The 24,938-nt window shown below is 49.3% G+C and overlaps 1 protein-coding gene across 1 annotated transcript in view; it reads left to right on the forward strand.

Annotated features, from left to right (window-relative positions):
* Positions 1–24,068, forward strand: part of cep162 (centrosomal protein 162) — a gene marked incomplete at both ends in the record, with an annotated part of 49,258 nt that extends 25,190 nt beyond the window's left edge. Inside the window, 14 exon segments of the mRNA XM_080541115.1 lie at positions 784–859; positions 862–944; positions 1,380–1,492; positions 1,763–1,865; positions 3,317–3,445; positions 12,101–12,202; positions 12,722–12,967; positions 14,523–14,773; positions 16,542–16,914; positions 17,035–17,234; positions 20,686–20,827; positions 22,413–22,511; positions 22,915–23,049; positions 23,829–24,068. Coding sequence (XP_080397241.1) covers positions 784–859; positions 862–944; positions 1,380–1,492; positions 1,763–1,865; positions 3,317–3,445; positions 12,101–12,202; positions 12,722–12,967; positions 14,523–14,773; positions 16,542–16,914; positions 17,035–17,234; positions 20,686–20,827; positions 22,413–22,511; positions 22,915–23,049; positions 23,829–24,068 — 2,292 coding nt within the window.
* Positions 24,069–24,938: the final 870 nt, after the last annotated feature.

A 24,938-nucleotide genomic window follows, 5' to 3' on the forward strand; every position in this document is an offset into this window, starting at 1 on the left:
GTGCAGGTTGTTTTTCAAGCTTTAGGCAAAAGAAGAGTGGTGAGAGAGAAATAAACTATTGAATTCAGCTGTTTGTGCTAGAAGGTCTCTGACCGAAAGTTCGCAATAAACAAAGATTGTTGCACAGGTTTGAGTGTGAGGATGCAGCTTTTTCCTGTATTTGATACTCTTCAGCTCCAGCACCTCAGCTACGTCTGGTCACGGGTGAGCGGGGGTATTTTCACTATATCCAAAGGCTGTGCTGCCAAATATTCAGTAACAATCATTTTGTCTGGTGCATTTTTTGAGTTCTTTGTTGAATGATGTCAGATTTGGGGGTTTTCTCAGCTTTGTTGTTGTTCCAATGCAAACTAAAGAAATAAACATGTCAATACCTCCTTCCCTCTCTCCCTCCCTCCCTCTCCCTCTCTCCCTCCCTCTCCCTCTCTCTCTCTCTCTCCCTCTCCCTCCCTCCTTCTCTCTCTCTCTCTCCCTCCCTCTGTCCCTTCCTCCCTCCCTCCCTCCCTCCTTCACTCTCTCTCTCCCTCCCCCCCTCTCTCTCTCTCTCCCTCTCCCTCCCTCCTTCTCTCTCTCTCTCCCTCCCCCTCTCTCTCTCTCTCCCTCTCCCTCCCTCCCCCTCTCTCTCTCTCTCTCCCTCTCCCCCTCCCTTCCTCCCTCCCTCCCTCCCTCCTTCTCTCTCTCTCTCCCTCCCCCCTCCCTCTCTCCCTCCCTCTCTCTCTCCCTCTCCCTCCTCTCTCTCCCTCCCTCCCTCTCCCTCTCCCTCTCTCCCTCCCTGTCTCTCAGCTGCGCAGTGCAGAGGAGGCCCTCAGCAGGAAGGGGCGACTCGGGCTGGGGGGGGTGGGGGGGGCTGGGGGGGGGCCCAGGACCCCCTGACGGAGGAGAAGCTACGTCTGATAGAGAGAGAGATCAGAGAGCAGGAGACCCTCATCCAGGGATACCAGCAGGTCTGTCTGTCTGTCTGTCTGTTTACCTGTCTGTCTGTTTACATGTCTGTCTGTTTACCTGTCTGTCTGTTTACCTGTCTGTCTGACCTGTCTGTCTGTCTGTCTGGCTTATTGTTTACCTGTCTGTCTGTTTACCTGTCTGTCTGGCTGGCTGGCTGTCTGCCTGTCTGTCTGTCTATCTATCTGTCTGTCTGTCTGTTTGCCTTTCTGTCTGTCTTTCTGTTTTGCATTACTGTCTGCCTCTCTCTGTCTATGTGTGAGTGTGCGTGTGTGTGTGTCTTGTGTGTGTGTGTGTGTGTGTGTGTGTGTGTGTGTGTGTGTGTGGACATTAGAGTTAATTGGTCTCTTGTTCAGTGATGACTCATCATCCCTGGACTCAACCCCACGCCAGAGAAGTGTCAACACATGTGTGTGTGTGTGTGTGTGTGTGTCCAGGAGAATGAGAGGCTGTGTGTGCAGGTGAAGACCCTGCGGTCCCAGAGCCAGCTGACCCAGGAGGCCATGTTCTCTGAGAACAACAGACTCCTCACACAGCTCACCCTCACCAGGTACACACACACACACACACACACACACACACACACAAATGTAGATTTGAGTGTCATCCGCATAGTTGTGGTAGGCTATTTTGCTCTTTTTTATGATGTGTCCCAATGGAAGCATGTAGAGATTGAATAGAAGGGGGCCAAGGATTGATCCTTGGGGAACCCCACATGTAATTTTACACACACACACACACACACACACACACACCCTGTTTGACCTGTCATTAAGTTATGTCTCACCCTGTCTTGTTATGACATGTCTGATCTGTCCAGGGAGAAGATGAGCAACCCGCCGCCGAGGACTGTGGGAAATGTAGTCCCTGTGGACCACAGCCAGCCAATCACAGAGCTGATGGCCCAGGTGCAGGCGGGGCAGGTGGGTACTGGAGGAGCTGGGTCAGTACACACACACGCACGCACACACACAGAGAGAAACACACACACACACACACACACACACACACCTGGCGTTACCTCAGAGCTCACAGACCTGCGTGTGTGTGTGTCTGTCTCTGTGTGTGTGTGTGTGTGTGTGTGTGTGTGTGTGTGTGTGTGTGTGTGTAGAGGCGTGAGGCCAGGCTGCAGCAGGAGAAGCAGCTCCTGGAGGAAGACCTCCGGGTGATGAAGAGGGAGAGAGATCTGGCCCACACACAGCTGCTACACACCACAGGTAGGAGTGTGTGTGTGTGTGTGTGTTTTTCAAGAAGCCGTTTGTGAAAGGTAAGCCAGAGACAGCCATGGGACAACAGACAAACATTGCTGGTGTCCTCAAACCCTCCCTGTGTCGATAAAGAATCAGAATCAGAACCGGAAAGTCAGTTCTCACCACCACCGTCAGCAAATGTGATTATTGTGTTTGAGGGGTGCGTGGAGGTACAATCTTATGTGACACAGTCTGATCATTTGGTCCGCATGTCGGCAACCAATCAAAATGTTCAGACTTTTCTTTTGAAACACGGAACTACATTTCAACGTTGTTGATAATCACAACACAAACTCGCTAGTCCAGCCAAAACGCTGCAACAACGCAATGGATTGGGTGAGTACTGCACTGCTACCTAGTCAACTAGAACACTACTTTACATTGTTACCTAGTTAACTAGAACACTAATTTACATTGTTACCTAGTTAACTAGAACACTACTTTACATTGTTACCTAGTTAACTAGAACACTACTTTACATTGTTAGCAGGCTCACAAAACAAGCTGTGTTAGTTGACTAGCGATGTGTCGTTGATTCTCAACAACTTGGAAATGTATTCACATTTTTCGAAAGAAAAGTCTGATCATTACATCGGAACCCGATATGCGGACCAAATGATCAGACTGTGTCACATAGTGTAGAGGGAGTAAAGCAGCGGCCTCAGCATGCAGCCTTGTGGTGCTGAGGGACAGACGTCTGTCTGAGAGGAGAGCCCAGGCTGTCTGTCTGTCTGTCTCTGGGTGGTGCTGAGGGACAGACTGTCTGTCTGAGAGGAGAGCCCAGGCTGTCTGTCTGTCTGTCTCTGGGTGGTGCTGAGGGACAGACTGTCTGTCTGAGAGGAGAGCCCAGTCTGTCTGTCTGTCTGTCTCTGGGCGGCTAGACAGACAGTCTTTGATCCACCTACACAGAGAGTTGCTGAGGCCCAGGTGGAGAGGTTTGGTGGCCAGAGCCTACTGCTGTAGTCTATAAGAAGCACATAAATAAAAAGCTTTTTTTAATATATAATGTCCCAAGTTCATTCGATCCAATTCCGATTGTGTTTATAGGTGACCGGAGCTTGGAACTGCGTCAGGAGGAGGAGAGGAGGGTGGAGGAGGAGGAGAGGAGGAGGGAGGAGGAGGAGAGGAGGAGGGAGGAGGTGGAGGAGCTGAAAAAGAGGCTGCAGTGGTACGCTGAGAACCAGGAGCTGCTGGACCAGGACGCTGCCAGGCTGAGGACCGCCACGGACCACATACACACCCTGACAGGACAGGTACACACACACACACACACACACACACCCTCACACACCAGGTACACACACACACCCTCACATACCCTCACACACCAGGTACACACACACACACACCAGGGTTCTCGTGGGGTCTTAAAAAGTATTTTTTTTTATAATCAGAATGTTAGGTCTTAAAAACTAGGAACATTTTACCAGTGTTAGCCAGTGTTAGCCAGTGTTAGCCAGTGTTAGCCAGTGTTAGCCAATGTTAGGCAATGTTAGCCAATGTTAGTCAGTGTTAGCCAGTGTTAGCCAATGTTAGTCAATGTTAGTCAGTGTTAGTCAGTGTTAGCCAATGTTAGCCAATGTTAGCCAGTGTTAGCCAGTGTTAGCCAATGTTAGCCAGTGTTAGCCAATGTTAGCCAGTGTTAGCCAATGTTAGCCAGTGTTAGCCAGTGTTAGCCAATGTTAGCCAGTGTTAGCCAATGTTAGTCAATGTTAGTCAGTGTTAGCCAATGTTAGCCAATGTTGGCCAGTGTTAGCCAGTGTTAGCCAATGTTAGCCAGTGTTAGTCAGTGCCCCTCAGTCTGTACCAGTATGGCCGTGAAATAGGTATTAAATTCTATTAAAAGTGGTCGTAAAAAATTTGAATTTAACTTTTTGAAACCTGCAGGAACCCTGACACACACACACACACATATGTACACATGTACACACAAATACACACACATACACACACTATTCTGTTCCCACTGCGCGTAACCAGGGCGCAACTTCCACAGATAGCGAACACACACTGACACACAAATGAATCCTCAGACGCTGGAGCAAAGTTTAGTTCTTTACTCAACCCTCAGAAACATGAGTGGTCGTTTGGTTATTTTGTAAAACTGTAAATAAACATAAGAGTACAATTACTGTAATGCTCAAAACTATACTGTTACACTTTCAACATCAACAGTATGTAGCCAACATATAATATCAATATAGCAATACAAATAGTTATACTTAAATAATATAAGCTATGCATTTATAAACATATACAGTATACATTGTAGTTAAACAAGAAAAGAAAAGGCAACTTACAAGCAAAGCCTTTTCCAGGGCAAGAATGTAAACAAAGAGATTCTCCGGAGCTTTTCCTCTCAACTAGCTGCTGCTACGAGCTATCACGTCTGAACAGTGTGCTCACGTCATGTGACTAATGTTCGTCATGTGACTAATCAAAACCGAAACTGAATAAAGGCAGTAACAAATGTAATGTCATAAAATGTCCACTAGATGTCTCTAAAATGAAAACCTAAGAAACCATGACACTCCCCGTCTGGTATGGAGGAAATACCACTATGAACTAACTCAGGGATACTCAGTCCTTTGGCGACATGAGAAGCACTGTCTCAGATATTGGTCTCAAGAACGTTTTAGCCGTCCCATGTTTGGTGATCTTCACTTCGATTCTTCTGATCTTCCCGTCCTTGTCAGGGAATGTCTGGCTGACTAGTCCTAAGGGCCAGTCGTTGCGCTTAGCTTGAGCATCTTTGAGAAGGACCAAATCCCCTACTTTAAGGTTCGGACGTTCCTCTTGCCACTTGCTGCGACTCTGTAGTGTCGTGAGGTATTCATGTCTCCATCGGCTCCAGAAAGTATTTGCAAGGTGCTGAACCTGTTTCCACTGCTGTCTGTGGAGGTCCATATCACTAACATTTCCCGGAGGAGGAAGTGGAGTGCACATCTTCTGCGTAAGAAGCATAGCTGGTGTTAGAAGAAAAGGAGAGTCTGGATCCATTGAGATGGGGGTGAGAGGTCTGGCGTTGATTATGGCTGTAACCTCTGCCATCAGGGTGGAGAGAACTTCATGAGTCAGGCGAGAAGGGCAAGCCTTGAGCAACATGGAGTCAAGTATGCGCCTTGATATCCCTATCATCCTTTCCCAGGAGCCTCCCATGTGGGATGAATGAGGTGGGTTGAAGACCCATGAGCAGCCCTCTTCTCCCAGGTACTTTCGAATGCTAGGCATGTTGGGGTCGGTCAGCAGAATGTTCAGCTCTCGGCATGCGCCTGTGAAATTTGTTCCACAATCTGATCTAATCTGTTTGGCAGGTCCTCTTAGACTAAAGAACCTGCGTAGCGCATTGATAAAGCATGATGTGTCCATTGACTCAATCAATTCGATGTGGACAGCGCGCATACTTAGACATGTGAAAAGAACAGCCCATCTTTTACTGTTTGCCTGTCCTCCTCTTGTGCGTCTTGTGCTTACATGCCAGGGGCCGAAGACGTCCAGTCCCACGTAGGTGAATGGGGGTTCAGTACTCAGGCGATCAACAGGTAGGTCGGCCATCCTCTGTTCCGTCACTCTGCCTCTGAGCTTCTTGCAGGTTACACAGTCGTGAAGGATGCCTTTGATCAGTCGTCTTGCTCCCATGATCCAGTACCCTGCAGTGCGGACAGCGCCTTCGGTAAAGACTCGGCCTTGGTGCATCACCCTTTGGTGATGGTGTTCCACAAGTAGCTTTGCGATGTGTTTCCGTCCCGGAATAACAAGAGGGTGTTTTTCCTTGTAGGCGAGATCTGAATGTCTGAGCCGTCCCCCTATTCTCAGGAGGCCTTCTTCGTCGCAATAGGGATTGAGTTTCTTCAGAGGACTACTTCTTGAGATGTCCTTTCCACTTGCTATGCACGCAAGTTCGTCCTTGTAAGCCTCTCCTTGCACGCATTTGATGATGATGAGTTCAGCTTTTGTCAGTTCTTCAGCTGTGCGAGGCTGCTTGCAGTGATGCCATGAACTGCAAGTTTGATCCTGATCTTTGCTGGTAGCCTTACAGGATTCCACGATGTGGATGAGTGAACTTGTTGCTCTCACAAGTCGCTTCCATGAGGAAAAACGCTCGAATCTGTGAGATCCAAGGTGTGTTCTGTCGTTGGGCAGGTTGGTGATGTGTGCCCGCACCTCTATGTCTGAGTCCGGGTTGATGAGGTCAAAGACTTCAGGTGATGATGGTTCCTCTACTTGTAGCAGAAACGTTGGTCCTCTAAGCCAGGTTGTCTCACCTAGCATAGCTGCAGGCACAGAACGTGTGCCAAGGTCAGCTGGGTTATGGCTTGTGGAGATGTAGTGCCACTGGGTTGGTTCAGAAGACCGCCGTATACGCTGCACTCTGTTGCTCACATATACATAGAACCTTCTTGTCTGGTTGCTAATGTATCCTAGGACAACTCGGCTATCTGTATAGAACTTGACAGCATCCAGAGCTATATCTAGCTCGCTTGTGACTAGCTCAGCGACTTCCACACCCAACACGGCAGCTCCCAACTCCAATCTTAGGATAGTGTGAGCCGACTGTGGAGTTAACTTAGCTTTTCCAAGGACAAATCCTACTTGACATTTTTGCTCAACATCAATTACTTGGAGATAGGCGACTGCTGCAATAGCCTTCACTGAAGCGTCTGAGAACACGTGTAGCTCCTTTCTTATGGCTGTTGAGATTGTAGAAGCAGAATAGGTTCTTGGGATCTCCAACTGCCTGAGGTCTTGAAGAGAGCTTCTCCAAGCGTTCCACTCATCTTCCCTTTCTGGAGGAAGAGGAGAGTCCCAGTCGGAGGCTTCGTTTGTGAGCTCTCGTAACAGGATCTTTCCCTGTATCGTAACTGGTGCAACGAATCCAAGTGGATCGAAGAGGCCGTTGACAGTAGCTAGAACACCCCTACGTGTGAAAGGCTTTGTGGATTCTGCTACTTGAAACGTGAAGACATCTTTCTTCAGATCCCAACTCAGTCCAAGGCTCCGTTGAATAGGAGTGGGATCGACATCCAAGTTTAGGTCTTTGAGTCCCTTTGCTCGGTCCTCAGCAGAGAATGCTTCCATAACCTCCTGGCTGTTGGAAGCAACTTTGTGAAGTCGCAGGTTCGACACAGCAAGCATCTCCTGTGTCCGCTTCAGTAGGTCGATGGCTTCACGTGCTGTGGGCCTTGACAGGAGTCCGTCGTCAACGTAGAACTCTCTTTCGATGAACTGTTTGGCGTCAGACCCAAATTCTTCTTCACCATGAGCTGCAGCACGTCTGAGACCATAGATTGCCACCGCAGGAGAGGGACTGTTCCCGAATACGTGAACCTTCATGCGGTACTCACATATGTCGTTCCTAGGATCGTTGTCCTCGTACCACAGAAAGCGGAGAAAGTTCCTGTGGTCTTCTTTCACAACGAAGCTGTGAAACATTTGTTCTATGTCCACAGTGACAGCGATCGGTTCTCGTCTGAATCGCACCAGTACTCCTAAGAGGCTGTTATTTAAGTCCGGGCCAGAAAGGAGAACATCGTTCAGTGACACGCCTTTCCATTTTGCACTGGAATCGAAGACGACTCGAATCTGGCCTGGCTTCTGAGGGTGATAAACCCCGAAGATAGGTAAGTACCAACATTCTTGTCCGTTCTCCAATGTAGGAGCCAGCTCAGCATGATCACGGTCGAAGATGTTCTGCATGAACGCGATGAAGTGCCTCTTCATCTCGGGCCTTTTCTCCAGTGTGTTTTGAAGAGAGGTAAGTCGTGTGAGGGCCTGGCCTCGGCTGTGAGGGAGTTGCTGACGTGGTGTTCTGAATGGCAATGGTGCCACCCAGCTGTTGCAGTCATCCATATACATTTCTTTGTCCATGACCTTTAAGAACAGTCTGTCTTCAATAGAGAGTCCAATCTTGCTGTCATCCTCGGACGTGTTGAAGATGGTGCTCCCTAAGTTGCATTCCCGGATACTGTGGGTGCCTTGCGCTGGGGCAATCTGATGTGCTGGCTTCGGAACGTATTGCTCCTTCACCTGGATCCTGTTCGGACATGGGCTGAAGAATGAAGGGCGTTGGTTCTCAAGCACATTGGTGCGGTAGCTTTGGATGTCTGAAGGCTTGTGGGCTGCCTCTAGGCAGACTTCTCCTATGATGACCCATCCCAGGTCGAGTCGTTGTGCGTAGGGGGCGTCATGTGGACCGTTCCGTTGCTCCCGCACTTTATGAACTCTAAGGATGTCTCGGCCTAGCAAGAGAAGGATCTGTGCTTTAGAATCCAAAGGTGGTATACCATATGCTATGGGCTTGAGGTGGGAATGATGCAACGCTGCTTCTGGCGTAGGTATCTCAGCTCTTTCGGTGGGAATGTTGTTACACTCTATTAGTGTAGGTAGTGTCACTGTTGTAGCTCCATCCACAGATTCCACCACAAAGCCTGTGGCTCTCCTTCCTGTCATCTGAGTTGTACCTGCACATGTACGAAGTGTGAATGCTGAATCTGACCCCTTGATGTGGAACATATCAAAGAATTCAGACCTTGCAAGCGACCTGTTGCTTTGGTCATCCAGCACAACATATGCTCTGGTTGCTCTCTCTGGGTGTGCTTCTGGGAATATATTCACCAGGCAAATCTTCCAGCAGGATCTGCCGCTTTGACCCTCTCCACAGACTTCTGTGCAATTTGAGGTGACTGCAGATTGGTCTGATCCTCCTTCTCCCTCCCCGCCATCCTCAGATGGGGCTGGAGGCGGAGGTCCTGGATGAAGAGCCGTGGTGTGGCTGTTACTCTCACATTCCATGCACTTGATGGCTGTGGTGCAGTTCTTGGCTAGATGAGTAGTTGTGGAACAACATCTGAAGCAGACACCGTTGTCTTTGAGGAAGGCCTTGCGCTCCTCGAGGGGCTTGCTTCTGAAACCTCTGCAGCGTGTTAGGGGGTGTGGCTTCTTATGGAGAGGGCATAGTTTTTTTATGTCCACTGCTGTTCGGCCTGAACCGTCTCGTGTGTCTTTCTCGTGAGAGACATCTGTCTTATGTGCAGAGACCATGCTCTTACTTTGTCTCTTGAATGGCTGCTCTGACTTCATCTGGGCTGTGTTACTCATCGATAGCCTGAAGCTTGGGTCATTGCGAGCTCGTGCCTCTTTGGTGATGAACTCGCAGAAGAATGTGAATGGGGGAAAAACTACCTGTCGCTCAGCTTTGTATCTGGAACCCTGTGATATCCATTTCTCTTGGATGTTGTAGGGCAACTTGTCTACGATGGGCAAAATGCCGCGTGAAGTGTCCAGATAGCTCAAACCAGGCAGGTAACCTTCGAACATGGCTGCTTCCAACTCTTGGAGAAGGTCACTTAGCTCTCTCAGCTTCACAGGATCTTTATTGCTGATCTTTGGGAAGTTCTCCAGCCTGTCGAAGAGGGACTTTTCAATTACCTCTGGAGACCCGAAGCACTCTTCTAAGCGTTCCCAAGCTTTGCATAGACCTTGAGATGAATGACCTACATGTACTGCTCTTATTCGTTTCACGTGCTTTGCAGATTCACTCCCTAACCACTTAATCATGAGGTCCATCTCTTCATTAGCACTGAGTAGTAGTCCGTCAATGGCGTTCTTGAAGGACGACTTCCATGCCCAGTAATTTTCTGGGTGATCATCGAACTTGGTGAGACCGGAGGTTACGAGGTCTCTGCGTGCTAGGTACCGAGCCACATCACTGATGTCGGTTGTGTCACCGCTTCCTGTTGGTTTGTATGGTGAACCCTTGGGCCTGCTGGGTGTGAGCTGCTCTGATGTCTTTGGCCTACTAGGTCGCAGTGATGGAGAGCTGTGCTCATGCTTCACGGTGGAGGAGTGCTGTCTCTCGTATGAAACAGCCAGACGCTGTCTGGGTGGTGAGGAGGATCTCAGCCTATGGACTATCGGTTCCAGATTGGCTATAGAGTCCTTAACATCTTCGGCAGATAGTGGTAGCTGTGACTGTTGTTCTACGTACTGGCGTGTGCGGTCAACAGTGGCATGAATGACAGCTTCGATACCGTTGTTTTCTTCCTCCGCTGCTGCTTCGAGAACATTAGCTTCAGCGATGGCTTCTGCCACTTCTTTCTCATGCAGCAAGTTCTTTAATTTTGCTTCCATTTGGGCTTTTTCGATCATAATCTCTGCTTCCATTTTTGCATAGCCAGCACGTGTGCGTGCTACTTCCACTTTGACACGTGCATTGACAGCTGCCCTACTGGCTGTTGATTTAAAAGACCTAGATGTGCTAGAGGCCACTGACCTTGTCTCAGCATTGCTCAACTCTTCCATCATGAATATTGCTGTGTGCTTGGCGTGAGCAAGGATGATGGGGAGCAGTGCTTGCGCTGAAGATCTCTCTCCTTGAGTCGATCCGCCCGCTGAGTGGTTGCTTTTTTACTATTCTGTTCCCACTGCGCGTAACCAGGGCGCAACTTCCACAGATAGCGAACACACACTGACACACAAATGAATCCTCAGACGCTGGAGCAAAGTTTAGTTCTTTACTCAACCCTCAGAAACATGAGTGGTCGTTTGGTTATTTTGTAAAACTGTAAATAAACATAAGAGTACAATTACTGTAATGCTCAAAACTATACTGTTACACTTTCAACATCAACAGTATGTAGCCAACATATAATATCAATATAGCAATACAAATAGTTATCAGTGTTTCCTCTACATGCATTTCATCGTGGCGGGCCGCCACGATGGAATTTCCTCCGCCACCATTCAGATTTCTCAAAAAAAAAAAAAAAAAAAGTTCTCAAAAAAAAAAAAAAAAAAAAAAAATTTTGGGCTGATTAAAATATATCTGATCCTAGATCAGCGCTATAATGGATGTTGACTAAAAGTGCACCTAAATCCACGCCCATCTCTCTCTAACCGCTGATCCAAAATCAGATTAATGACATTCAGTTGACGACGTGACACAAGGGCTCCTGATTGGTCTAAATGTGAACTGTGGTATTATTGTTATTGTGTACAGGCCACCGTAGTGACATCCGGGGGGTATTCCATCAACATCGCTAAAGGGAAAATCCAGGTTTAGTCTGATAAATCTCGCGAGAGTTCTTACAAATATCCAGGCATGCTTGAGTGTGTTGTTGACAATCGTTCATGTCCTTCATTAAACGTTTAGCTTTGTCATTTGATACGCCGCCTACGACTACCATCTCTCTGCACTACAGTAAACAGTTAATCAGTAACGTTAGCCGCTTTTGTGCTCATGTAGGCCTACTTCGTATTATATTATAGCTGATGATCTTTGTGTGTGTATGTGACTGTCAGTCACAAGTTTATATTCTGTATATTCATTATTTATTTTTTTGGGCCATCCTCTAGTTTTGGCTGTGATTAGAAAAAAAAAAAAAGAAAAAAAACGTTGTTTTGAGCGCGCGTGCGCGTTTCATGCGCGTGCACGCGAAAAAATCGCGCGCGCTACGCGCGCGGTCACGGCCACCCGCCACCATTGTAAAAATTCCTGGAGGAAACACTGAGTTATACTTAAATAATATAAGCTATGCATTTATAAACATATACAGTATACATTGTAGTTAAACAAGAAAAGAAAAGGCAACTTACAAGCAAAGCCTTTTCCAGGGCAAGAATGTAAACAAAGAGATTCTCCGGAGCTTTTCCTCTCAACTAGCTGCTGCTACGAGCTATCACGTCTGAACAGTGTGCTCACGTCATGTGACTAATGTTCGTCATGTGACTAATCAAAACCGAAACTGAATAAAGGCAGTAACAAATGTAATGTCATAAAATGTCCACTAGATGTCTCTAAAATGAAAACCTAAGAAACCATGACACACACGCACACTCTTTTTTCAACCTTTTTAGTTTGTTGGTCTAAGGCTGATCGTTTTGATTGGCGGTTGTGCTCCTCCTATCAGGTGGAGAAGCTGAAGAACGACGTGGGCACGAGAGCTAATCAGCAGAGGAAGGCCAGGGAGAGGGGCGGGGACGCCAAGAGGATCCAGGACCTGGAGCGACAGGTAGGTCACGTGACCTGAGCTCACCTGAACTTGAAGTGTCCTTGGACAAGACACTGAACCCTGAATTGCTCCTAATTTCTCCTCCTCCTCTCCTCCTCCTCCCCCTCTCCTCCTCCTTCCCCCCCCTCCTCTTTCTCCTCCTCCTCCTCCCCCCCCTCCTCCCCCTCCTCCTCCCCCCTCCCCCCCTCCTCCCTCCTCCTCCTCCCCCTCCTCCTCCTCCTCCTCCTCCTCTCCTCCTCCTCCCCCTCTCTTCCTCCCCCTCCTCCCCCTCTCCTCCTCCTCCTCCTCCCCCTCCTCCTCCTCCTCCTCCCCCTCCTCCTCCTCCTCTTCTCCTCCTCCTCTCCTCCTCCTCCCCCTCTCCTCCTCCTCCTCCTCTCCTCCCCCTCCCCCTCTCCTCCTCCTCTCCTCCTCCTCCTCTCCTCCTCCTCCTCCTCCTCCTCTCCTCCCCCTCCACCTCTCCTCCTCCTCCTCTCCTCCTCCTCCTCCTCCCCCTCCCCCTCCTCCTACTCCTCCCCCCAGGTAAAGGAGATGGAGGTGATCCTCAGGCACAGACACCCCAACTCCCTCCCCGCTCTCATCTACGCAGCCGCCACCCACGCGGACCAGGGGGGAGGAGCTACGGCCTCAGAGGCCCCAGCCCCGCCCCCCCAGACCACCGTCCTATTGGAGCGCAGGGTGAGGAGGTTGGAGGCGGAGCTAGAGAGCCGGGACGAGGAGGCCAAGCGCAGCCTCAGAACCATGGAGCAGCAGTACCTACGCATCAAGGTACTCAGAGAGACAGACACACACACACACACACACACAGAGACACACACACACACACACACACAGAGACACACGGACGGACGGACACACAGATACAGACACACACACACACACACACACACAGGGAGACACACACATACACGGACGGACACACACACACAGTACCTCCTCATCAAGGCACACACACCAGACACACATACACATGCGCAGACACACATCAAACACACACACACACACACACACACACAGTACACACAGTTCCTCATCAAGGTACACACACACACACACACATAATAATAATAATAATAATAATAATATAAAAACGTTTTATTTGTAGCACTTATTTGTAAAACGTTGCAGCAGATACACACACACACACACACACACACAGGGACGGACACACACACTCACACACACACACATAGTACCACCGCATCAAGGTACGCACACACACACACACTCACACACACGCACGTACACACAGACAGGTCTTTCATAGTGCTGTATAAAGCAGCAGTGAGTCTGGGCAGATATGTCAGCAACAAAGTCCTGAGACACTCACCTGCAGCCTGATAACCTCAATGGAACATCTGCTCTGCTGGTGTGTGTGTGTGTGTGTGTGTGTGTGTGTGTGTGTGTGTGTGTGTGTGTGTGTGTGTGTGTGTGTGTGTGTGTGTGTGTGTGTGTGTGGTGTGTGCATGTCTGGTGTGTGTGTGTGTGTGTGTGTGTGTGTGTGTGTCTGTCTCTGTGTGTGTGTGTGTGTGTGTGTGTGTGTGTGTGTGTGTGTGTGTGTCTGTCTGTCTGTCTGTCTGTGTGTGTGTGTGTGCCTGTGTGTGCCTGGGCTTGCCTGTGTGTGCCTGTGTGTGTGTGTGTGTGTGTGTGTGTGTGTGTGTGTGTGTGTGTGTGTGTGTGTGTGTGTATGTGTGTGTGTGTGTGTGTGTGTGTGTGTGTGTGTGTGTATGTGTGTGTGTATGTGTGTGTGTGTGTGTGTGTGTGTGTGTGTGTGTGTGTGTGTGCCTGTTTTAATTTTGATATTTGGCAGCCTGGGCCATGTTCATAAGCTTGTTGTCAGAGGCCTTCAGATGGCTGGTCTACCTAAGAGAAGGGCCGAACAGTTAGCAAAGTACTGCTCAGTATCTGCTGTTATTGGTAGCCACTCAATATGGAGAAGGTGTCTGTTTACTGTCTGTTGTACAGTGTTGATACTGTATCTGTCAACCCACTGTCATCATCTGGTGTGAATAACATCTGTGTGTAGCATAACTGGTTGTCAACTCACCACTATTGTAACTGACCCTTACATAATAATGTCAAAATGTCAAAATGCACTGATAGTGCTTATGTCCTTTAGATATTGTACATTCATGTGGACATAAATAAAGCATTTAAAATGTGTGTGTGTGTGCGTGTGTCCGTGTGTCTCTGTGTGTGTGTGTGTGTGTGTGTGTGTGTGTGTGTGTCTGTGCGTGTGTGTGTGTGTGTCTCTGTATGTATGTATGTATGTGTGTGTGTGTGTGTGTGTGTGTGTGTGTGTGTGTGTGTGTGTGTGTCTCAGCTGCAATACGAGCAGCAGATCTCTGAGCTGGAGCAGCGCTTGGACCAGACACAGAACCAGAACCAGAGCCAGACCCACCAGTCTGAGAACCAGAACCACCAGAGCCAGCCGGGCCCTGAGGTCCAGCATCCCCGGGCCCTGGCCCTGGAGGAGGAGCTGGAGCGTGTGAGGCGGGCCCACCAGGACCAGGAGAAGAGCCTGCAGGAGGAGATCCGCTCCCTGCAGCAGCAGCTCACACAGCAGAGGCACGGGTACACACACACACACACACACACACACACAGAATATATTATACCTCACACAGACACACACACTTCGGCACCTGGTCATAGCGCCCGTCTCCAGGGGCTTTTGGGCAGCCGCTAAGGAGGTGTTCCAGAGATCCTCTTCCAAGGGGAACGAGGGCAGGGAAGGTGTCTCATTTTCGCCCCAGACGTGGAGGTTTGTGGGGCTTGGTAGGACATCGTAGACTAGCTTGGACTAGGAATCTAATGCGGTGGAAGTCTGCTTGTTGCCAGATGTTGGACCAGGTGATCTTTCGTTGCAGTGAGACTTTCCCATCTAGTCCATGCTCCTTGTTGTCCCATTCCTACCACCCTGCTGGCTCGTATCTCCTCCACGCCTGCTCGCACTTCCTCCCGAACGAGATGTTGTCGTTCTTTGCTCTGGACATTGTCCACCCTGGCCACTGGGAAGGAGCCTATCCCAGCACGTCATGTTGCTACGGATCCCACCAGTGCCTTCTCAGGGGTTTTCCTGGCTGATAATGAGGCGGAGGTGGTACCAGTGGTGTTTGACATCGGGGGACCCATCGGGGGGCTGTCTGGGGGTCCTTAAACGAGCATCAAACACTTATTTTCTTGCATTTTGGTGAATTGATATGCACCAATTTGGGCCCTTTCTGCATCCATTTATGGTGGAAATGTCATAATTTATGTAAAGGAAAACACAATATTCAGGCACCAGATGACCATTCAAAATATTATGTAATATAATGCAATATAAGGCTCTCAGGCATTCTGTACTTTCAAATATGTATTCTCCTTGAGCTGTCAACATCAACTATCAGCTATTTGGCTAGCAAAAACGAAAGCTTACTTATTTGCGAAACAGCGCCCCCGCCACCACGTCGGCGCAATGCCGCAATTGCAGTTGGAAATTACAGAAATCCACCGAGTGCAACGCTTGTAGAAAATACGACCGTCAGAGTTTTGTCGAGAGCTGGAGGCGGCTAGAAGTATGACGGAGGCGGCCGCCTCATAATTCTCTATGCAGGAAAAACCCTGCCTTCTGCCTCAGCCGTGACCCAGCCACCTCCAGAGGTTTGACTGCACTCCATTTCCTGCCTGTTTGAATCTGGATGCCAGCAGATGCCCCTTTTGGATCTCTGGATTCTCTGTACTGCAGAGCTTCCCGTGTCTGTGACACCGTGAACTCCTCAACGAGGCCACTGATTGGGAGCTGTAGGGTGGGTGTTACTTGTGCCATACAGAGCAGCACTGCTCAAACTCTTAGCCTGAGGTTACTGTAATAGTCCAGAATAAGGTCCTTGATCTTGCCGGGAACATGATGTCGTTGTAGGGCAAGTTCAACGAGTTTGTGTGGCATGGACCCATATGCATTTGCAAGGTCTCCTTTGCCTTCCCGTGCCTCCCTGATGAGCTGTGTGACTACACCGGTGTGTTCTAGGCCGCCAGGCACTCCAGGGACCCCACCCTTCTGAACAGAGGTGTCAATAGAGCTGTTCATCAGGAGGAACTCTGTTTGTCGTGGTGACAAGATGCTGAAGAATGCCTTGCCTTCCACGCTTGGCAGTGAGGTGGTTCTGAACCGGCAGATGTTCTTAGAGTTCTCTTTCTTGGGGATCCTGGGTCACAGCGTCATCAGTGATGGAACAGAATACACCATATACATATACAGTGGCTTCAGAAAGTTTTCGGAAACCCTTCACCTTTTCCACATTTTGTTAATCGTGTTGCGGTTCCTAACAGCAGTGTGTGTGTGGCTGTGTCCCCTCAGGTCCTCTGACCCCTCCCGCCAGGCCCGGCCCAGCGACCCGCCCCCCTCCCCCTCGCCCTCCCGCCAGCAGCGCCAGGCGGAGGTCGCCACGGGCGTTCGGCTGGACCGCCTGACCCAGGAGCTCGCCGCCAAGACCCGCCTGGCCCAGGACCTGAGCCGCACCGTGGACCGGCTGCAGAGGGAGAGGAGGAACATGCTGGAGAGGACCGAGCTCCGCGTGGCTACTGGGGAAGGAGGCCCCCGGGCGGAACTCCGAGCTGGGGAAGGAGGCCCTCGGGCTGAGCTCCGAGCTGGAGAAGGCCCCCGGGCGGAGCTCCGAGCTGGGGAAGGCCCCCGGGCGGAGCTCCGAGCTGGGGAAGGCCCCCGGGTGGAGGTCCGCGTTTCTGGGGAAAGCAAGCGACCCACGGCCCCGTCGAAGGGCTCTGTGATGGGGGGGGCTCCAGCAGGGGAGAGAGGGGGAGGGATGGGGTTGGGGGGAGGGAGAGGGGGAGGGGGGGAGACGTTCCCGCCCACCCAGGACGAGAAGGCCTACCAGCCCACGGAGTTCGCGGGGCGCCACATCTCTGAGGTGCTGCTGGAGGGGGAGGGGCTAAGGCGGGAGGGGGAGGGGCTTAGGAGGCGTCTGGAGCAGCTGGAGGAGGAGAAGGAGGAGCTACGAGCCGACGCCGCCCGGGCTCAGGACGAGCTACACAGGTAGAGGACACACACACACACATGTAACAAACACACACAGACACACACACACACACATGTAACAAACACACACAGACACACACACACACACATGTACCAAACACACACAGACACACACACACACACATGTACCAAAACACACACACACACACACATGTACCAAACACACACAGACACACACACACACACATGTACCAAACACACACACACACACATGTACCAAACACTCTCACACACACACACACACATGTACCAAACACACACAGACACACACACACACATGTACCAAACACACACAGACACACGCACACACACATGTACCAAACACACACACACACACACACACATATACCAAACACACACAGACACACACACACACACACATATACCAGACACACACACACACACACACCAAACACACACAGACACACACACACACACACACACACACACACACACACACACACACACATATACCAAACACACACAGACACACACACACACACACACACACACACATATACCAAACACACACAGACACACACACACATATACCAAACACACACAGACACACACACACAGACAGATACACACCCACACACACCAGACCAGACATACATACATACATACATACATACATAGTATACATACATACATACATACATACATACATACATACATACATACATACATACATACATACATACATACACACACACACATATACATACAGGTTCACTCACACACACACACACAGTGTTGAGTTATTGGGATCCACCATGAAACCTAAAGACACAGCAGAGCTGGCTGGAGGGATAGAGGTAACACCTTAACAACTCTGCACAGCTTAGCTCCCCGCTCTGCAGCACACACACACACACACACACACACACACACACACACACACACACATAGCCCACCCACGTCTCTTCACTACACTGGCTCCCCGCTGGTGGAATGAGCTTCCCACCGCTGTCAGAGTCACTCTCTATCTTCCTCTACTGTTCCTCCTGAGACGTCTACAGTGGGGGAATAAGTATTTACTGCTGATTTTGTACGTTTTCCCACTTACAAAGAAATAAACAGTCTATCATTTTAATGGTAGGTTTATTTTAACAGTATTTTAACAGTTACAGTAACAAGGTTTCGAGGCTGTCTATCTATCTACTGAATATCAAAAGAAGAAAAGAAAAAGAAAACACATTATATAAAAGTTACAAATCGATTTGCATTTGATCGAGGGAGATAAGCATTTGATCCCCTAGCAAATCATGACTTAGTACTTGGAGGAGAAACCCTGGTTGGCAGCACAGAGGTCAGATGCATCTTGTTTGTTCACATCTCAGGTGGGATTTTGGTCCAGTGCTCTTTGCAGATCCTCTCGAATCTATCTATCTATCTACCTGTCTGTCTGTTTGTCTATCTATCTATCTACCTGTGTGTCTGTTTCTCTGTCTCTCTCTCTGTCTCTCTCTCTCTCTCTCTCTCTCTCTCTCTCTCTCTCTCTCTCTCTCTCTCTCTCTCTCTCTCTCTCTCTCTCTCTCTCTCTCTCTCTCTCTCTCTCTCTCTCTCTCTCTCAATATATATATATATATATATATATATATATATATACTGTATATATATATCCATCTATCTCCCGCTCTCTCCCTACCTCCCTCCCTCCCTCCCCCCCTCCCTCTCTACCTCCCTCCCTCCCCAGACGTTTCTTGGGTTTGTGCACATCTTGGATTTGTGCACATTTTTGTCCACTCCTCTCTGCAGATCCTCTCCAAATCCTTAAGGTATCGAGGTTGTCGCTTGGCAACTCGAAGCTTCAGCTCCTCCACAGATGTTCTACAGGATTAAAGTCCAGAGACTGGCTTGGCCACGTCATGACCTAATGTGCTTCTTCTACAGACACTCCTTTATTGCCTTGGCCGTATGTCTTTCTGTCTCTCACTTTCTCTCTTATGCAGCAATTACAGCATTGCAGACCTTTGGCATTATAGCTGTTAATTTGTTGAGGTAATCTGAAGAAATTTCACCCCACGCTTCCTGAAGCACCTCCCACAATGCGTACCATACGGTCAAGCTGCTCCCACCACAGCTCAATGGGGTTGAGATCTGGTGACTCCGCTGGCCACTCCATAACAGACAGAATACTAGCTGCCTGCTTCTTCCCTAAATAGTTCTGCATAATTTGGAGGTGTGCTTTGGGTCATTGTCCTGTTGTAGGAGGAAATTGGCTCCAATCAAGCGCTGTCCACAGGGTATGGCATGGCGTTGCAAAATTGAGTGATAGCCTTCCTTATTCAAAATCCCTTTTACCTTGTACAAATCTCCCACGTTACCAGCACCAAAGCAGCCCCAGACCATCACATTACCTCCACCATGCTTGACAGATGGCGTCAAACTTCGATTTGTCTGTCCATAACACTTTTTTCCAATCTTCCTCTGTCCAATGTCTGTGTTCTTTTGCCCATATTAATCTTTTCCTTTTATTGGCCAGTCTCAGATATGGCTTTTTCTTTGCCACTCTGCCTAGAAGGCCAGCATCCCGGAGTCGCCTCTTCACTGTAGACGTTGACACTGGCGTTTTGCGGGTACCATTTAATGAAGCTGCCAGTTCAGGACCTGTGAGGCGTCTATTTCTCAAACTAGAGACTCTAATGTACTTGTCTTCTTGCTCAGTTGTGCACCGGGGCCTCCCACTTCTCTTTCTACTCTGGTTCGAGCCTGTTTGTGCTGTTCTCTGAAGGGAGTAGTACACACCGTTGTAGGAAATGTTCCGTTTCTTGGCAATTTCTCACATGGAATAGCCTTAATTTCTAAGAACAAGAATAGACTGTCGAGTTTCATATGAAAGTTCTCTTTTTCTGGCCATTTTGAGAGTATATAATCGAACCCACAAATGTGATGCTCCAGATACTCAACTAGCTCAAAGGAAGGCCATTTGTATAGCTTCTCTAACCAGCAAAACCGTTTTCAGCTGTGCTAACGTAATTGCACAAGGGTTTTCAAGGTTTTTCTAATCATCCATTAGCTTTTTAACGCGATTAGCAAACACAATGTACCATTAGAACACTGGAGTGACGGTTGCTGGAAATGGGCCTCTACACACCTATGTAGATATTTCATTAAAAACCAGATGTTTGCAGCTAGAATAGTCATTTTCCACATTAACAATGTATAGAGTGTATTTCTGATTAATTTAATGTTATCTTCATTGAAAAAAAACTGTGCTTTTCTTATAAAAATAAGGAAATTTCTAAGTGACCCCAAACTTTTGAACGGTAGTGTATATATATATATCCATCTATCTCCCTCTCCCTCCCTCCCCCCCTCCCTCCCTCCCTCCCTCCCTCCCTCCCTCCCCCCCTCCCTCCCTCCCTCCCCCCCTCCCTCCCCCCCTCCCTCCCTCCCTCCCTCCCTCCCTCCCTCACCGTGTCTCCTGTGTGGTCCTGTGCAGGCTCCAGCAGCAGACAGCAGAGCAGCGTGCGTGTCTCCTGGCCGACCACCAGGGGGAGCTGCAGCGCCTCCTCTCCCGCCACGCCCTGCAGCACTCCTCCTCCTCGCTGGCCCAGCTGACCAATCAGGTCGCCACGCAGGAGGTAAGGCCCCGCCAGCTCCCAGCCAGCCAATCGGATGTCGATAAAAATGTACAGGTCATGTATTAAAGCCTCCTACACACTGTGCGGTTTTGGGCCCCAGACTAAAGATCACCAGTCGTGGCTGTGGTCTATCTGTGGTCTATCTGTGGTCTATCCAGGGTTCCCGCGCTGGTCTTAAAAAGCCTTAAAGCCTAAATTCCAGCAACCCGATGTAAAAGGCCTAAAAAGGGCTTAAATGCATGTTATTAGGTCTAAAAAATTAGGTGATAGGTCTTAAAAATTAGATTAGCTTTTCCTGCAAGGAAATCAGTCCGACCACATCTATTTACACGGAAATTAATCAAGCTAGAACCAAAAAAATGCCAATCCGCTGCCCCCGGGAGAAATGATTGGCGAACAAAGCTCTCATGGCAGTGAAATCCCTAATTTCATCACCTCGAGGATGACAAAAAGTTATCATATGGTGTCGCGTATAGGTCTAAAACTATATCCAAAGAGGTCTAAAAAAGGTCTAAAAAGGTCTTAAATTTGACTTGTTGAAACGTGGAGGAACCCTGTATATCTGTGGTTGTGGGTCCAGAACGGTGGTCCTACGTCATACTGTGTGTGTGTGTATGGTTCAAAGATGACTGATGTTACGGTCTGACAGTGTCAGAAATGTTGGATGATCGTCTGTGAGCGTCTCGCAATGTGAACGCTGCTACGACCTCCGTCAACCAACCGACCAAAAGAAATGCAGAATGGAATGACGCAACGATCAGAGCGACAACACAGCTGCTAAACTTTCCAAGATCTTCTTGCTAGCCGCCGTTGTTTATGTTTATCGCTGTTGCCATGGGAGACGGACGCACGCTGATGAGATTTAATGATGACACTGATGATGTTTAATGATGACACTGATGATGTTTAATGTTGACACTGATGAGGTTTAATGATGACACTGATGAGGTTTAATGATGACACTGATGACGCTCCCTCGTAGCTACGATTCACGTTTGTGGCTCGTCACACACAGGGCTCGACATTCTTGTGCACATTTTTGTCCACTCCTCTCTGCAGATCCTCTCCAAATCCTTAAGGTATCGAGGTTGTCGCTTGGCAACTCGAAGCTTCAGCTCCTCCACAGATGTTCTACAGGATTAAAGTCCAGAGACTGGCTTGGCCACGTCATGACCTAATGTGCTTCTTCTACAGCCACTCCTTTATTGCCTTGGCCTTGACGGACACGCCGTTTTACTTGTCCGGAGCAAGTAAAGGTAAAAATATCCAGGATCTAGCAGCGTCGTCGTGCTCGCGCAAACAAACCCAGCGAAAGTTTTACTTGCTCCGGACAAGTAAAACGGCGTTAATGTCGTGCCCTGACACAGTGTGCGTGCATCACATTGATGGTCGTACCCAAGAGTATTAGTTCCATGTCGCAGTGTGGCTTGCAATGAACTTATAAGATCGCAAAACTCTCACAGTGTGTAGGAGGCTTTAGCCGCGTCAACAGTGAGGATAGGATTCTGAAAGTGTGTCTTTGTGTGTGTGTGTGTGTGTGTGTGTGTGTGTGTGTGTGTGTGTGTGTGTGTGTGTGTGTGTGTAGGTGGTGGAGCAGCACCTGAGGCAGCAGGTGACGGAGCAGCAGGGCAGCAGGGAGGCGCTGGCCGTGTCCCGGCGGAGAGAGGACGCCCTGCAGAGCCAGGTACACCCTGCTGGGCGTGTGTGTGTGTGTGTGTGTGTGTGTGTGTGTGTGTGTGTGTGTGAGAGAGAGCATTCAGACAATACATTATCCATGCTCAATGTTAACACCAATGTTCTCCCCAAAATCTTTTTCTCTCTTTCTCTCTCTCCATCCCTCCTTCTCTCTCTCTCTCCGTCCCTCCTTCTCTCTCTCTCTCCCTCTCTTTGGCCCTCTCTCTCTCTCCCTCCTTCTCTCTCTCCCTCTCTCTCTCTCCCTCCTTCTCTCCCTCTCTCTCTCTCCCTCCTTCTCTCTCTCCCTCTCTCTCTCTCCCTCCTTCTCTCCCTCTCTCTCTCTCTCTTTGGCCCTCCCTCTCTTTCCCCCTTCATATCTCCCTTTTTCTCTCTCTCCCCCCCCTCCTCCCCAGCTGACCAGGCTCCTGGAGGAGTTGAGGCAGGCTAAGGAGGCCCAGAGCCCCGGCCTCAGACACTTCTCCTGCCTGGAGAGACAGGTCTCCACCCTGGAGCTCAGACACACGCAGAGAGAGAGAGAGCTGCAGCAGGTACACACACACACACACACACACACACACACACACACACCCAGAGAGAGAGAGAGCTGCAGCAGGTACACACACACACACACACACACACACACACCCAGAGAGAGAGAGAGCTGCAGCAGGTACACACACACACACACACACACACACACACCCAGACAGAGAGAGAGCTGCAGACGGTACACACACACACACACACACACACACACACACACACACACACACACACTCACTCACACACACACACACACACACACACACACACACACTCAGACACACCCAGAGAGAGAGGGAGCTGCAGCAGGTACACACACACACACTCTCTCATACACATGTATTATACACTCATGTGACCGTATCAAACGTGAGAGAGATAAAGGAATCTAAACAGGGACAGTCATGTTGGATCTGCAGATCTGCAGCTTCTGACACCATGGACCATCTCTGACCATGTCTCTGACACTTCTGACACTGTGGACCATCTCTGACCATGTCTCTGACACTTCTGACACCATGGACCATCTCTCACCATGTCTCTGACACTTCTGACACTGTGGACCATCATATTCTCTTCTCTCAGCTGAGGTGTCTGGGTCTAAACCAGATGTCCGTTAAACGGTTTGAATCATACTTAACTGACTTAGCTGCCAGATCTCAGATGTGTGATGTTGAGGGGCCACGGAGGTGATGTGGGGTGCCCCAGGGGTGCATTCTGGGTCCATTGCTGTTTCTGATTTATGTAAGGCCCACTCCCATTTAAAAATGCCCCCCCCCCCCAGGTGATCGGCCAGACGCGCCAGGTGGTGGAGGCGGAGCAGCAGGGGCAGCTGCAGCGCTGGAGGGGGCTGGCCCAGGGGCGGGGCCGGGAGCTGGACGCCTTCAGACTGGAGCTGGACGCCATCCTGGACGTCCTCCGGGAGCTGCAGAGGCAGGGCGTGGTCCTCCCCGCCCCCCAGGAGAGGCAGGCCGCCCCCCAGGACCACACCACCACCACGCCCCCGTTCGTCTGGAGGACCTGAAGTATCTTCATCATCATCATCGTCATTGATTTCATGGGTAGAAACAGAGAGAGGTCGTTCCTGGGGGATAGAGGGGTAGAGTGTGTCCCTGGGAAGGTGGGGGGGGTGGAGGGGGTAGAGGTAATTCCTGGTGGATAGAGGAGTAGAGGGTGTCCCTGGGAAGGTGTGGGGGGTGGAGGGTGTCCCTTGGGGGGGGGGGTAGAGGGGTCCTCCTGACCATGAATCACTTCTCTATGAATCTTCTACATGTTGGAACACCAGGTAATGGCAGTGGTTCACTTTTGTATTTAAAAAAACTACTTTAATTTCATACGTTTGCCATTGGAACTCATGGATTTAATTTATTCAGTGTTCGGTGTAATAACTAAATAAATAACTGTTGTTATATGATGTCTCTGTTTCTCTGTAGTTACGGTGCGTTCAGGTTGTTCTCTGAAACTCTCAACTTCCCACCAAGACTTAGTGGAGGATTTTACAGGGTTCCCACGGGTCCTTGGGAAGTTTTGTGAAGTTTGTGAATTTGAGAACAAGAAATCAAGGTCTTAAACGTTTTTGAAAATAGACACGGGTCATTAAAAGTGCTTGAATTCCCCTCTCTCTCTGTCTCTAAAAAAAATATTTAGATATTCAAATATTTTTTATTTAGCTCGTGAACTGGTAAATTGGTCTCTGTATTGCTTAACTTTACATATTGTTTTGCTGTGCTGTGGTAGAGAAGGCAAGAGACCATCTAGTGTTCACACATTCAAGCCTCTCTTTTTAATTGTTGTCTGTGAGCGGACAGTTACAGTGTTCGGAAAGTATTCAGACCCCCTTAAATGTTTCACTCTTTGTCATATTGCAGCCATTTGCTAAAATCAATTAATTTCA

Source organism: Nansenia antarctica (genome assembly GCF_963989245.1).
Source record: "Nansenia antarctica genome assembly, chromosome: 10".
Classification (NCBI taxonomy): domain Eukaryota; kingdom Metazoa; phylum Chordata; class Actinopteri; order Argentiniformes; family Microstomatidae; genus Nansenia; species Nansenia antarctica.